At 41.8% G+C, this 13979-nt stretch overlaps 1 protein-coding gene across 1 annotated transcript in view; it reads right to left on the minus strand.

The window, feature by feature from the left end:
- The window catches only part of MMP2 (matrix metallopeptidase 2), a 32557-nt gene that overhangs the window by 1244 nt on the left and 17334 nt on the right, over positions 1 to 13979 (minus strand). Inside the window, exons 6-12 of the mRNA XM_069082457.1 lie at positions 13162 to 13335; positions 12428 to 12601; positions 11326 to 11481; positions 10690 to 10837; positions 8896 to 9032; positions 8030 to 8189; positions 986 to 1095 (exon numbers count right to left, since the gene is read on the minus strand). Coding sequence (XP_068938558.1) covers positions 986 to 1095; positions 8030 to 8189; positions 8896 to 9032; positions 10690 to 10837; positions 11326 to 11481; positions 12428 to 12601; positions 13162 to 13335 — 1059 coding nt within the window. The remainder of the gene's footprint in view (positions 1 to 985; positions 1096 to 8029; positions 8190 to 8895; positions 9033 to 10689; positions 10838 to 11325; positions 11482 to 12427; positions 12602 to 13161; positions 13336 to 13979) is intronic.

A 13979-nucleotide genomic window follows, 5' to 3' on the forward strand; every position in this document is an offset into this window, starting at 1 on the left:
ACTTAACACACACACAAAAATACCCAGCTCTGTGACCTTGGGCAGGTTACTTAACCCCAACTGCCCTCCAAAAAAAAAAAAAAGAGAATGTTAGGATAGATTATCTCTCAGCTCTCTTCCAGCTCCAGAGCTGTAGTCTTTATGATATCTATGATCTAGCAAGAAATCTGATGCTACATTATAGTGACCTACAATTGTTTCTGCTGTTTTGATCTCATCTCTGGAACTATATTTGCCAAGCTCCTACGGGGTAAAGGCTAGATACTTTTACTTCTGTCTCCCATGATGCCGAGCACAGCTTTAGACAGAGCAGGCTCTTGGTAGATCCCTGTTGACGTAAACTGAGCTTTTGCTGCAATTCCCAAATGGCTTTAACTTGCTAGCCATGCCTTGGAGGATTCCTCAAAGCCACTTCAGGAAAAGAGATCAGTGCCCAGAGTTTAATACTGGCTAAGCATCACAAGGGGCCAGGAACAACTGCAGCAGTTCAGGGGCTATTTGTTCTCTACAGAGAATCATGAATAAATCAGTTACATCTCAATAAAACCTTGAAATGAGTCATTCCTTGAATGTAATGTTGTCCTTTGGTGCAGGGTTGCCAATATAAATTTAAACAGGGAAGGTCTATAAGTCATGATGGGTTTGAGGAACTGGGAGGGAAAGGACAGGGAGAAAAGGTATGCATGGGCCACCCCAACTCTAGGGCCACTCTTTCTTTAGGCCTGGCAGCTGTGCGGGTGCCAGGGAGGCCTTTCTTGGTTTTCCTGACAGAAGCCAGGCTGAGTTGAGCAGAGGTCAGCTGCTCTGGAATCTCTCCCAGCATGAGGCTGAAGGGGCTGGTTTGTTTTCTCTAGGCAGACTCATGCCTCCTCACACAATGAATGAGTGTGTGCTTGGGGAACCACAGGGAACCTGGGATCGAGGTGGGGGTGGGGGAAGGAGTCAATTAGTCCTAGAAAGGCAGAAAAAGGCCTAGACAACTCACCACTTCCCTGCAGTTCTACCACAGCATCCAGATTGTCAGGGATCCCATTCCAGGCATCAGCAATAAGCTTGGGGAAGCCAGGGTCCATTTTCTTCTTAACTTCATTGTACCTAAGAAGGAACAGTATTGGTCATGTATCAGGAAGTAGAGGACACAATTAACCCCATGTCCAATAAGACCTCCACAGAGTCCACCTCTACCATCCACCCCATTGGTAGTAAATGTGGCCAAAGACCCTTCCATACACCTTGCAATCTAGATTTGCAACCAAGATTTTTAGATGTTATAACAATGCAGTGGAAAAGGTATGGGGCTTAAAGAGGAAAGACCTGAGTCCTCATATCAAATCTGCCACTAACTGTACATATAGCCTTGGATCAGTCACATTATTAAAGAAGTCACAAAATCTCAGAGTTGAAAGGTATCTCAAAGACTTTCTAGTCCAACCTGAACCTATCTGAGGATCTTCTCTGTGACATCTCCAATAGGTAAAATGATCATTCAGCTTTCACTTTAAGACTTAAAATAACAGGAACCCTGACCCCCTGGTGATGCTTAGCCAAAACTCCAAAGACCTCCTCTTTTCTTACTGGATAGCTCTAAATGTTGTTTTTCCTTTCATTGAGTCTAAAACTATCTCTCAGCAACCTTCACTCACTGCTCACAGTTCTGTTCTCTGGGGCCAAGGAGAATAAGTATAATCCCTCTTCTGCATAACAATCCTATAAATCAGGGTGAGGAAACCTGCAGCCTTGAGGCCACATGGGGCCTTCTAGGCCCTCAAGTATGGTCTTTGACTGAATCCAAAGGGCCACATTTGAATATCCAGAAGGCCACATGTGGCCTCAAGGTCACAGATTCCCCACCTCTGCTATAAATACTTGAAGATATTCTTTATATTATTATACCCCAAGTCTTTTCCCAGACTAAACATCCCTAGTTTCTTCAACCAAGTCCTTGTCATTACATGATTTTGGTGCCTTTCACCATCTCAGTTGCCCTTTTCTGAAAACTCTCCAGTTTATCAATGTCCCTCCACTCCTGTCTTCTTTGTAGAGGTAGAAGAATCTTGGTGGGGCACATTTTCATATATTATTAGAATTTTTCTATAGGCTAATTAATTTGGGTAAATTATTTCCCCCTCTTTTTTATTATTCTTTATTAGAGTCATTTTAAGACCACAGATCTAGAGCTAGAAGGGAATTCAGAGGTCATCTAGACCAACTCTTTCATTTTGCAAATAATGAAATTGAGGCCCAGGAAAGCTAAGTTACTTGCTCCATGGTTAAACAGAGAGGAAGCATCAAGAGTGGGATATGAACCCAAGTTTTCTGAATCCAGGGTCAGTGCTTTTTCTACTACACCACATATGCTACTATAAAAACAGGGTGAGAGATACATTTGTAAATGTAGGTGATATAAATATATAATAATACATAATAGTAATTAATTAATATTATAGATAAATAGATATAGATATCTCAATAAAGTCTTTTTAAATGTAGTGAATAGACCTGACCATATTATTCTAGATGTAGTAGGACCATAATAGAGTACAATAGCATTATTAACTCTTGGCTTCTGGATATAATGTATCTTTTAATGCTACTTAGCATAGCATTAATTTTAATGGTTTTCTAAATCAACTATTAACTCAAACGGAATATGGAGTCCAGTAAAAACTACAGATCTTTCTCAGACTAATTGGGGCTATCTATACCTCCCAAATTCTATGCTTGAGAAACTGATGGTTTTTTAACCCATGTAAGACTGTGCATTTATTTCCAGTAAATTTCATCTTAGATTCATCACAACATTGTAACTTGTTCAAGTACTAGAGTACCTAAAATGTTAGCTCTCCATCTCAATTTTATGTAACCTACATATTTGTTAAGCATGCCTTTATCTATTTGATTAAAATGATTTCTTTAATGGAAAGAGGATTGGATTTGGAGCAAAAGGACCTGGGCTTGAACTGGGGTCCAGCCACTTACCTAGCTTTATGAACTTAGGCAAGTACTTCACCATCTAAGACTTAGTCTCCTTGTATGCAAATAAATGGGTTGGACTAGATGACCTGGAAGGTTTCTTTGAGCTCTAAATCAGTGATGATTCCAAAGTTGAGCACTAGGCCAAGAACAATCTCTTCAAGTTGATGTCGTGACTAATCATCCTCCCCTCCCCCACCCAAGGGCTTTAATTATCTCAAGTGCCAAATGGCCATAATACTCCCTGCCCTGCCCAGATCACCAGGGTGTTATGAAGTTCAGAAACAATAATATGTAGGAGAGTAATTTATAAAATAATGTTATTATAAAAATGCTGTTAGTCATGGGACAGGCTTTCCAATGTCTGAATAATAGCTACTGGTTTGAAGCTGATTTGCGGGTGTGCTAGCTGTCAATCTAGGTCCTTTGAATAAATTTTTGGGAAGAAAACTGAGTTGCCTACCATCTTACCTAACTATACAGACAATGTTGAAGTCATTCTTTACTTCTCCCTCTCTACCCCACCACATCACTAAGTATACCATAATACTCTTCCAAAGCCTCCTCATCCCTGAAATGTTCTTCCTTCCTCTCTACCTCTCCTCCCATCCTGACTCTAGGGTTGAAGTCATAAAACTCAGACTTTGGGGATAACCTTCATAATGAGTCCTATATAAATGTCAGCTAACATTGAATGACTTATCCAAAGTCACACATATATTAAATAGTAGGTTCAGAATTCAAACCCAGGTCCTCTGAATCCAGTGTTCTTTTACAAGAACCATTTTACAAATAGCAAGGGTTGGAGTGGCTAGGTGTCACAGTGAATAGAGCACCAGTCCTGGAGTCAGGAGGACCTGAATTCAAATCCAGCCTGAGACACAATACTTACTGGTTGTATAACCTTGGGCAAGTCACTTAACTCCAATCACCCTACCTTCCCCCCTCCAAAGAAAAAAAAAAAAAAACCCAAATGCCAGGGGTTTTTGTACTTTCACATTATTTTATACTTGTTTCTATATAATCATAGAAGTGATCTGTGCTTTTCTATGTGTTGTATCTGCTACATATACAGAACTTATATCTCTCTCATTAGACTGGTTCATACTAAGAGCTGTGTCTATTCTTCCTGATCATATAAAAATAGATTTAGAGCTGGACAGGATATTAGAAGTTACCTAGTCCAGCTTCCTTGTTTTATGAATGAGGAGAGGCCCATAAAGTCAAAATAATTTGCCCAAGGTCAAACAGGTAGAATATGACAGTGGCAGGATTTAAATCTAGGTCTTCTAACTCTAAATTTATTATTATTTTTACTGTACCACTCTGAATTGGCCAACAGAACCCAAATACATTAATGATTCAATGTTAACTTAGAAGGAAGTCTCTAGTGGAAGGCCCTAGGACTCTTCTGTTCACCCCTGGGCATTCCACATTTTTGATCAATGCCATGGACAAAGTAATAAAGAACATCACTATCAAATTTGTACCCTCTCTCCCAGCACCCAGAGCATGCTCAGGAAGAAGAAGGTTACTTACTTGCCTGGCAAATATTTAGGGAATTGGCCTAAGTCCCTTCCAGCTCTAAATTATGATCCCGTTTAACGCTCCAGGGCTGCCTCTACAGCATAAATATTAACTGCTGACAATATAGGGTAACCAGGTGGCACAATGAATAGAGTACTGGGCCTGAAGTCAGGAAGATTCATCTTCCCAAGTTAAAATCTAATCTCAGAAACTTCCTAACTACATGACCCTGGGCAAGTCACTTAACCCTGTTTACCTCAGTTTCCACATCTATAAAATGAGTCAGACAAGGAAATGGCAAATCACTCAAGTATCTTTGCCAAGAATACCCCAAATAGGGTCATGAAGAGTCAGACATGAATGAAAAATGACTGAACAAGAAAAAGCTGACAAGATTTCCAGACCATATTCCATATTTACATGGCAAGCAGGCAAGTTCCCCAAGCTCATTAAAACAGTAACAGTGAGATGTGCATATCTCTCTGTCTGTCTGTTTGTCTGTCTCTATCTGTCTGTCTGTCTCTCTCTCTTTCCCTCTCCGTCTCTCTCCCCTGTCTCCTCTACAAACCCGAAATGTGGCCTCAAAAGACAATAGGATCTTATGACTGCCCTTTATATTAGTCTTTCTGTTCTTCTTTCTACCTCTGCCCTGTTAGAGAAAACTCTCCTGTACTTCCCCTGTTTCTTCAAGTCTGGAGGCTTCATAAAAGATCTGAGAAGCAGTTCCTGGATTCTTTGTGTATAAACTTAGTCAGGCAGAATCCTGGAGTGAGATAGATAGAGATTCACATCCTGCTTCTGAAACTTACTGACTGTTTTACTATGGCCAGTAACTTAACTTCTCTGATCTTCACTATCTTTAAAATGATACTTGTACAGATAATACTTACAATATGCAATTCACAGAGTTGTTGTGAGGCCCAAGTAAGAAAACATATAGAAAGGACAGAGACTGGACCTGAGATTTCATTGGTAGAATGAATTTCCAGATGAGTAGATTTCCTCTACAAAGGAAGGTTCATACTTTTTCTACAACCTGTGGTCTTGAGAAATTTGTCTAGAGCACTGAGAGTTTAAGTGACTTGACCAGAGTTACATAGCCAGTGTGTGTCAGAGGCAGAATTTGAATTCAGATCTTCTGGTTTCAAGGCTAGCGCTCTCTCTCTCTCTCTCTCTCTCTCTCTCTCTCTCTCTCTCTCTCTCTGTTCCTCTCTCTGTCCCTCTCTCTCCACTCTGCCTTGCTGTATAGAATGCATTTTGCAAACCTTGAAACCCATACAAATGTCAGTTGTTATCATTGTTTGCATGGGTAGGGGATCTGCCAGTGTTCTGTGTGTATATGTGAGCATGCCTATGCTCCTGTGTGTGTTTATGTGTCTTCATGTTTTTCCCTATAGGATGTGTATACTTATTTGGGTGTGTCTGATTCTTATCATGTCTGTATCTGCCTTGCTTTTCTCTTCCTGGATGATATATAATAAATCAACTTAGCTGCTAAGTAACTTAACAGTAAATCTGGAATTCTATCCTAACCCATACTCAAGACAGAACCAACCTCTGAGAATAGGGCAGGAATGAAAAGGAATTAAGAGGACTGCGTGGGAGAGGGGAGTGGAAAGATGTTCCTGTTCTGCCCCACCTCCCTCCTGGGTCTTTTAAACTGTTTCCCAAAGAAACATTTTGGGTGTAGTAATAATAGCGTATGTTACTAGCCAGACAGGGAGGTTGGTGCTGGCTCTAAGAGCCTTGAAGGAGGAGAGAGGATATCATTGCAGAAGGGCCTAGATATGTGAAGCCCTTAACCACCCTACCTATTCTTATCCAAACACTGAAAGGAGACATGTACTGAATTAGAAAGCACATTAGACTAGGAGTCAATAGACCTGGGTTCTAACAACCACTCTGACACTAACTCACACTGAGACTTTAGAGAAGGCATTTAGCCTCAGTTTGGGGTGCAGAAGCACCTACTCCAGATCTGCTTCTTATTACTCCTGTGACCTACCATGTCACCTCTCTTTGGGCCTCGGTTTTCTCATTGCAAAATAGGTGGTGGGTAGACATGCATGTATGGATAATCTGGTCCAGGGGTGGGGCACCTGTAGCCTCAAGACCACAGGCCATGTAGGTCCTCAAATGCAGTCCTTTGACTGAATCCAAACTTCACAGAACAAAGTTGTTCAATCAAAGGGCCATACTTGAGGACCTAGGGGGCCACATGTGGCCTCAAGGCTGCAGGTTCCCCACTGTTAGTCTAATCCATAGAGTATTAGAGTTAGAGTCATAAATGTTAACTCTTTTTATTCTCAAACACCCTTGGCAGGGAAGCGTTATTATTAATCTACATTTTACAGATAAAGAAACTATGGTAAACAAGGTCAAATGACTTGCTCAGAGTCACAAAGCTATTAAGAGTTTGAGACTAGATTTCAACTCATTTCTTGTCTTATTACCAATTCACTGCTCTAACCACTGCCCCACCTAGTGGGTTCTGGAATTTGCTAACTGATCGTGGTCAAGTCACTTCATTATCTGAGCCTCAGTTTCTGCATCTGTAAAATGGTCATATTTATACCTGTAGTACTTACTTCACTGGCTTGTTGTGAGGCTTAAATTAATTAGAAAGTGTCCCAAAAGTCTTAGTGCAGTTTTAAGCTCCAATGGCTTAAATGTATATATATTTATATACATATATATGTATATATGTGTGTGTGCATATGTATATATAAAACATATATATTTGCTATTGTTAATAATTTTCAGTCATGTTTAACTCTTCTCGACCTCTTTTGGAATTTTCTTGGTGAAAACACTGTAGTGGTTTGCCATTTCCTTCTCTATCTCATTTGACAGATGAGGAAACTGAGGCAAACAAGGTTAAGTGATTGATTTAGTGCCTTAGTGACTTAGAGTCACACAGCTAGTAAGTGTCTTTCTCTCTCTGTACAAATGTATATGTATGTACACACACACACATATACACTCAGTAATGTATATAAAGACTTAAACACTTTTTAACTACAAATACATTTCAGCTATTTGTTATTGTTGTTGTTGTTGTTATTTGTGTGGCCATAAGTGGGGACTGGATAATCTCTAATGTCCCATTTACCTCAAAATCCAATGATCTTCAGGGTTTATCTTCCTCATTTGTAAATGGAAGGAGGATCCAATCAATTAACCTCATAAGATCGTCATTACATGGTGAGCAAGCCAGTTTCTCAAACTCATTAAGACAGAAACAGAGATACAAATCTCTCTCTGTCTGTTCTGCAAAGCTAGGATGTGGTCTCAAGAAATATGAAACTCATACATCTGCCCTTCATACATCAGTCTCTCTGCTCTTCCTTCTACTACTGCCCTGGAGAAAACTTTCCTGTACTTCCTGTGTCTGTGCATGTCTGTGGACCTGATACAAGAAAGGATCTGAGAAACAGTTCCAGGAAACTTTGTGTAGAAAATCAATGTGAAATTGAAAGTATTTAGAAAATTAGTGAATTGCCTAACAAGAAGAACCAACAAAACCTACCTCCAGAACTTATCTCCAGAAAAGATGTATGTCTTCTTGTTTTTGCTCCAGCTGAAGGCAGCATCCACGCGCTGAACATCTGGAGGCAGCCCAAGGCTAGTCAGCTTCTTTGGATAGCCCCGCTCCAGGGTGCTGGCTGAGTAGACCCAGTACTCATCCCCTGAAATGGTGACAAAGGTCATTCTAGTGATCCAGGAACATAGACTACCTGTCACTAATCAACCACACTCACCCCATATCTGTCTGGGGTCTGGGAGAGGACTCTTTGTGATGGAACTTCCTGAGGACAGGGACTGTGTGTTATGGGAAGATCTCTTTCCAAGCCCCAAGTTCAATCATGGGAACAATTCCTAAGGACACATAGTTTTATGTAAAATAAGGATGGGGACAGAAAATGGAACCACAGTTAGCCCAGGAACAGAGGATAAAAATGAAAAGAGCAAGGGAGAGAGTTCAGGGGTATTAAGAAGGTGGTGGTAGAAGGAAGGGCAGAGGATGAAATAATCAGGAGAGTAGGAGGGAAAGTTTATTTTTGTCTTATTTTATTTTCTTTCAGAGAAAGGAGCATGAGGTTCAATAGGAAGGTGTTTTGAAAGTAAAGGACCTGAGGGGTTGGGGAGAGGGTCTGGCTTCAGTTTGTATGTGTAAGTCTTGGGTCAAGTGGATATGATGAACAAAGTCTTCACCTAACATTATCAAAATAAGATTATAGATTTAGAACTAGGGACCTCATAGTCCTTTGAGTCCAATGCACCTCATTTTCCAGATGAGGAAACTTAGGCACAGAGCAGTGAAGTGACTTGCCCAAGGTCAATGAGATCAACAACACAATCCCGCTGTTCCTCTCTCCCTCCATCCCTCAGTACCTGAGAAGAACACAGCCTTTTCCTCCTGTGGGGCCTCATACACTGCATCTATCTTCTCAGGAACTTCTGGCCAGAATGTGGCCACAAGCAGGGGCCCTGTGGGCTTCTCCCTTGAGTTTGCCGTCCGCCACATGAACCTGAGTGGACAGACAAAAAAGTCTGGGGAGATTCACCCTCATGGCCAATTCCCACTCCCCTTCAAAAAGTCCCCCAAACTATCTCTTCCCTCATTTCTGGCCTGTCCGAGTCAGACTCCCCAAAGGAAGCCACAGGCCATGGTAACCTACATTGGAGAAGGAAGGAAGAAGAGAATGAACTGAAATGAGAAAGAGAGGAAATGAGAAAAGTTAGGCTTGCCCAGATGCCATGAGCAGATGTGTGCTCACTGTATCCTGAACTTCACGGGAAAGCTTTAGCATCACTCCCCCCATCCTCCAGAACGGCTTCCACAGTGACTTTTATAGTAAATATTATCCTACCACCAGGTTCCCTAATAGACATTCAGCACATACTCTTGGGCATTTTTTAGTTTCTGTTCACATGCATTTATCATATTTCTCATGTTAGTTTATAAGCTTCCTGAAAACAAAAACTCTATCTCCTACACCTTTATATCTCTGGCTTCTACTGGTGTCCTGCACATAGTAGGAGCCTGGCAAGTTGTTGTTGACCAATTCTAGTAGGCATTAGTTTAGTGAAAAAATCATGATCATCTCAATTCAGTGGAGGCCACCCATGGATAGCAGGGTTCCCTATGGTAGAGAACATTCTGAGTCCTCTTATCCCAATTCTAAGGACCACACAGAGCTTCTTGGCACTGTTCTTCATGCTCTGCACTTCAGAGTCAGTTTGAATTCTGGGGAAATGAGAGCCACCAAGAACATTTCTCTGAGCTTTCAGACTGGGGCACTTCCATTGGAGTTGGTCATATCCTCTGGCATTTTTTTTCTGATAGGTCCTCTCTTGTTAGCTGAAAAGTATTTGTGACCCAGAAATCTTGACCAATCCCTTGTTTTCTACAACTAAAGCATGCTGCAGGTAACTGAATATACAATCCAGGAATTCCTACCTCCATAAGCTATAAGAACTATCGAAAGGCTCTAACTTCTCTGGGATACACTTAGTCCTAGAGCTGGAGTCTCTTATGGAAAGAGCCTTTCTATTATTACTTTTAAGTTACAGGTGACATTAGGTTCCCCATCAAAAGGCTAAGAAAGAATCTCAAGTTGAAAGCTCTCTTAAATGAGTCCCAACTCAACTAATTTTTCGGGACCTTGGGGAAGTAACTTTGGGCTTCAATTTTCTTCCTATATAGTTATATGAGCAGGCTCAATCCCAAAGTTTTCATTCCAGCTTTAACAATCTATGAAGATTTCTGTTCAGTATAAAATTAAAATCCTGTTAGAGAAGGCTGATCTCCTTGCAAGATGTTGGTTTTGAAACCAACATTTACACCTACTATAATAAATACATTCTGGTCTCCAGTTTCAATGACATTTTAGATGTTCCAATGTAGTTTCCTGAATCTGGTCTCACCAACCAAAAGGTGTGGGTGGTTATGACTCTCATACTAAAGGCCTGAGTGAGAGCACTTATCTTTCCCTTGCTCCTGTGGTCACTTAGTTCCCATGATAAGGACAGTTTAGCTTAGGACTGGAGCTGCACAGAGGAGCCTCACTGGGACCTGGCATCAGTAGAAAGGTAAGGGTGTAAGGTAGGAACAAGGGGGCAATGGACACAAGATAAGGAGCAGGGATTAAAGAGTAGAGAGCGGAAGCAGGATCCAGAGCTCACCTGTCTTTAAAGAAGAATGTTTCTCCTCTAATCTGTGAGATGCCATCAAACACAATGTTTGTGTCTGGTTTGCAGATCTCAGGAGTGACAGGCCCCGGGGTGGGAGTTGGGCCAGTGTCAGTGCCGGTGTCAGTGTCAGTGGAGGACCCTAGGAGAAGCACATGTGATCTTGGATCCTTCTCCCAGAATTCAGGAGTGATCTATGACCCTCACGATCCCCCCCCCCCCATTACCTGTCATGTTCAAACAGAATGGCTCCTACCTACACTGTCACCACACCCAGGAGCAAGCTCCAGCTATCTCTGGAACCTCATCTCATAATCCCCTTAACTTCCAAGCTAGAGGTCTCAAACAGTTCCCACCATAATGTCCCATCTTTGCACAGCCTAATTTTCCATCCAGTCATAAGTCTCTCTGTTCACAACCTGCCAGCTTTAGTCATTATTGTAGATGACAGACATCAAGGTTGCCATATGACTACTACTTATCAGGATTGTTGGCCAGTATTTTATCAGAAAAACTAAACGTGTTCTTACTGATCTGTTTTGTTAAGGCTATATTTTTTTTTCAAAATTTTCACTTTGGTAGGGCTAATGGAAGATCTAGTGCCCATGTCCCATGGGGATGGGATTTTACCATACAGCTCCCGAATGCCCTTGATGTCATCATTGGATAGGCGGAAATTCTTGGTGTATGTGTAGATTGGTGCCATCAGTGCACCAGGGTCTTCAGAGTGCTCCAGCCCCATAGCATGACCAAACTCATGGGCTGCCACAAGGAACAGGCTATACCCTGAAGGACAGGAATGAAACAGAAAGGGGAAGGAGACAAGGTAAGACTGAAGAGAAAAGTAAGTGTGTCTATCTATCCCCTTCACTCTCTGTGTCCTTCATCTGGCACTGGACATACATAGCCTTATATTTTTTCTTAAATATCGTGTGTCTGGATTTTAGTTTGATATAAGAAAAACTCCTTTAAAATGACAGCTTTCCAAAACTGAAATTGACTGACTTGGGAAGCAGTAGATTCCTTCTCATTAGAGGTTTTCAAGAAAATGCTAGACGATTATTTTGGTGGGGAGGGGGATGTCATTGAGAGAATATTTGTCCAGGTGTGGGTTGAGTTGAACTATGCAGCCTATGAGGTTTTTTCCAACTCTGAGTCTACAGTTCTGTGTGATTCTTTCTCTTCAACTAGATCATAAGCTCTTTGAGGGCAGGAACTATATTTTTTCATCCCTGTGTCTCTGGTGCCTATGACCCTTTATATAGTGGATACTCAAATGATGGAGGCAATATGGTGCAATGGAAAAGGGTTTTGGGTCAGAAGACTTGGTTAAAATGGTAGCTCTGTCCCTTAATACCTTTTGTGACTTTGTGCAAATTATCCCTCTGGGCTTTACTTTACTCATCTGGGGGAGGAGGGGAACTACCATATGGTTCTTCCAGCTCTAAATCATATCACTCTATGATAATTAGAAGTATAATTGAGAAAAATTTTCTTAATATTTCTCAAAAGTATTATTTTTGTTCTGGGACAAAGGGATACATTGGGAAGGAAACTCTTTCCCACAGTCGTCTTTGGTTCAGGAGAAGCTGAACTCTGCTTAAAGTGGGGATGAGGAAGAAAAGACCACAGAGGAGTTATATCTGCCTGTGATAGGGAGGAAGATGATATTTTGACTCAGTAGAGTGGATGTGCCCCCACCTCCATGGTCCCTCCCATGCATCCTTAATACCTTGGTCAGGGCAAAAGCCCCATTTTCGGTCATCATCATAGTTGGCTGTTGTGGCACACCACATTTTGCCATCACTGCGGCCAGCACTTGTACAGGATTCATGCTTGTTGCCCAAGAAGGTGAAGGGGAAGACACATGGGGAACCCTCAGAGTTCCCTCCAACAGTTGTCATGGCTGTGAGAAGAGAAGTGTATAGGTGAAGGGACAGTGTAGGACAACAGGGAGAGGGAATAGGGAGGAGGACCAGAAGAAAACATTATAGGAGAGACATCTCAGATGATCAGTGTGTCTAATTACAGCCTCTCCACTCCTCCTTGTCTGCCTTTGCCCAATCAAGTCAAGAATTCTCCATTAAAGGTGATAAGTGGTTGTGCTAGACATAAAGGAAATTTGAGGCGGGTAGAACTGAGGAAACCATCAAGCTCATTGACATATTTGTATCTCCCATAATGTCTTCCACTGAGCTAGGCAGGAAAGGTGCTCAATATTTATTGAATAGATGTATGGATGAAGAAATGAAATGAATGAATGAGGGAAAATTCTAGTAGGGAGACAGGAAGCAGAGAGAAAGAAAGATAGAAGTAGACAGAAAAAGGTGGAAGAAACAAAGAGGGAAAGAAAAATAGACAAAAACCAGAATATGAGGCTGGGTGTGGGGAGGGGTAGGGAGAGATGATCTCAAGTTCTCCATCATGGCAATGTAGAAGAACAAAGTAAAAGGCAATAACTCTCACCAGTCTCAGGGCAGAAACCGTATTTCTTATCACGATCATAGTCCTCAGTAGTGCCACACCAGCGATAGCCATCTGTTCGGCCCTCAGTAGTACAGCTGTCATAAGAGGTACCCTGGAACTTGAATGGGAATTTGCAAGGCTGGCCCTCAGCATTCCCACCCATGGTAAACAGGGCTAGGGGGGAGAGAGACAGAGAGAGAGAGAGAGAGAGAGAGAGAGAGAGAGAGAGAGAGAGAGAAATTGTTTTAGTGCATGCACATATACACATACATAAATATGCATATACTTATAAACACATACATAGTAATAGCTGCCTGTGTAACCTCCTACTGTCCCTAATGCATAGATTTCACTTACTCTCCCTAATACACATGTATTTCTTTTCTTTCTTTTTTTTTTGCTTTCTGGAGTGGGGAAGGCAGGGCGGTTGGGGTTAAGCAACTTGTCCAAGGTCACATGGCTAGTAAGTGTTAAGTGTCTGAGGCTGGATTTGAACTCAGATCCTCCTGACTTCAGGGCCAGTGCCCACACACGTGTGCCACCTAGTCGCCCCATACACATGTATTTCTAATACTATTTCCCTAATACACAGTAACCAGGGCTATGGAGAGTCAGAGATAGATGAGATAAACAATACACCCACACCCACACACGTGTAGCAAGAGATAGAAGTCAAGATCACACACCTCACCATAGTCCTGCCTGTCTATTCCCTAACCTTCCTCTTTCCCAGTTTTTCCCCTAGTAGACCCCTTTCCACTCCCTGCCTAAGATAGAAATAAGAGAGAAAGAGGCAGTAGAAGGAAGGACAGATGCTT

The sequence above is a fragment of the Petaurus breviceps genome, unplaced genomic scaffold, assembly GCF_028583685.1.
Source record: "Petaurus breviceps papuanus isolate PSGF00001 unplaced genomic scaffold, PetGlider_PUasm1.0 171, whole genome shotgun sequence".
NCBI classification, from domain to species: domain Eukaryota; kingdom Metazoa; phylum Chordata; class Mammalia; order Diprotodontia; family Petauridae; genus Petaurus; species Petaurus breviceps.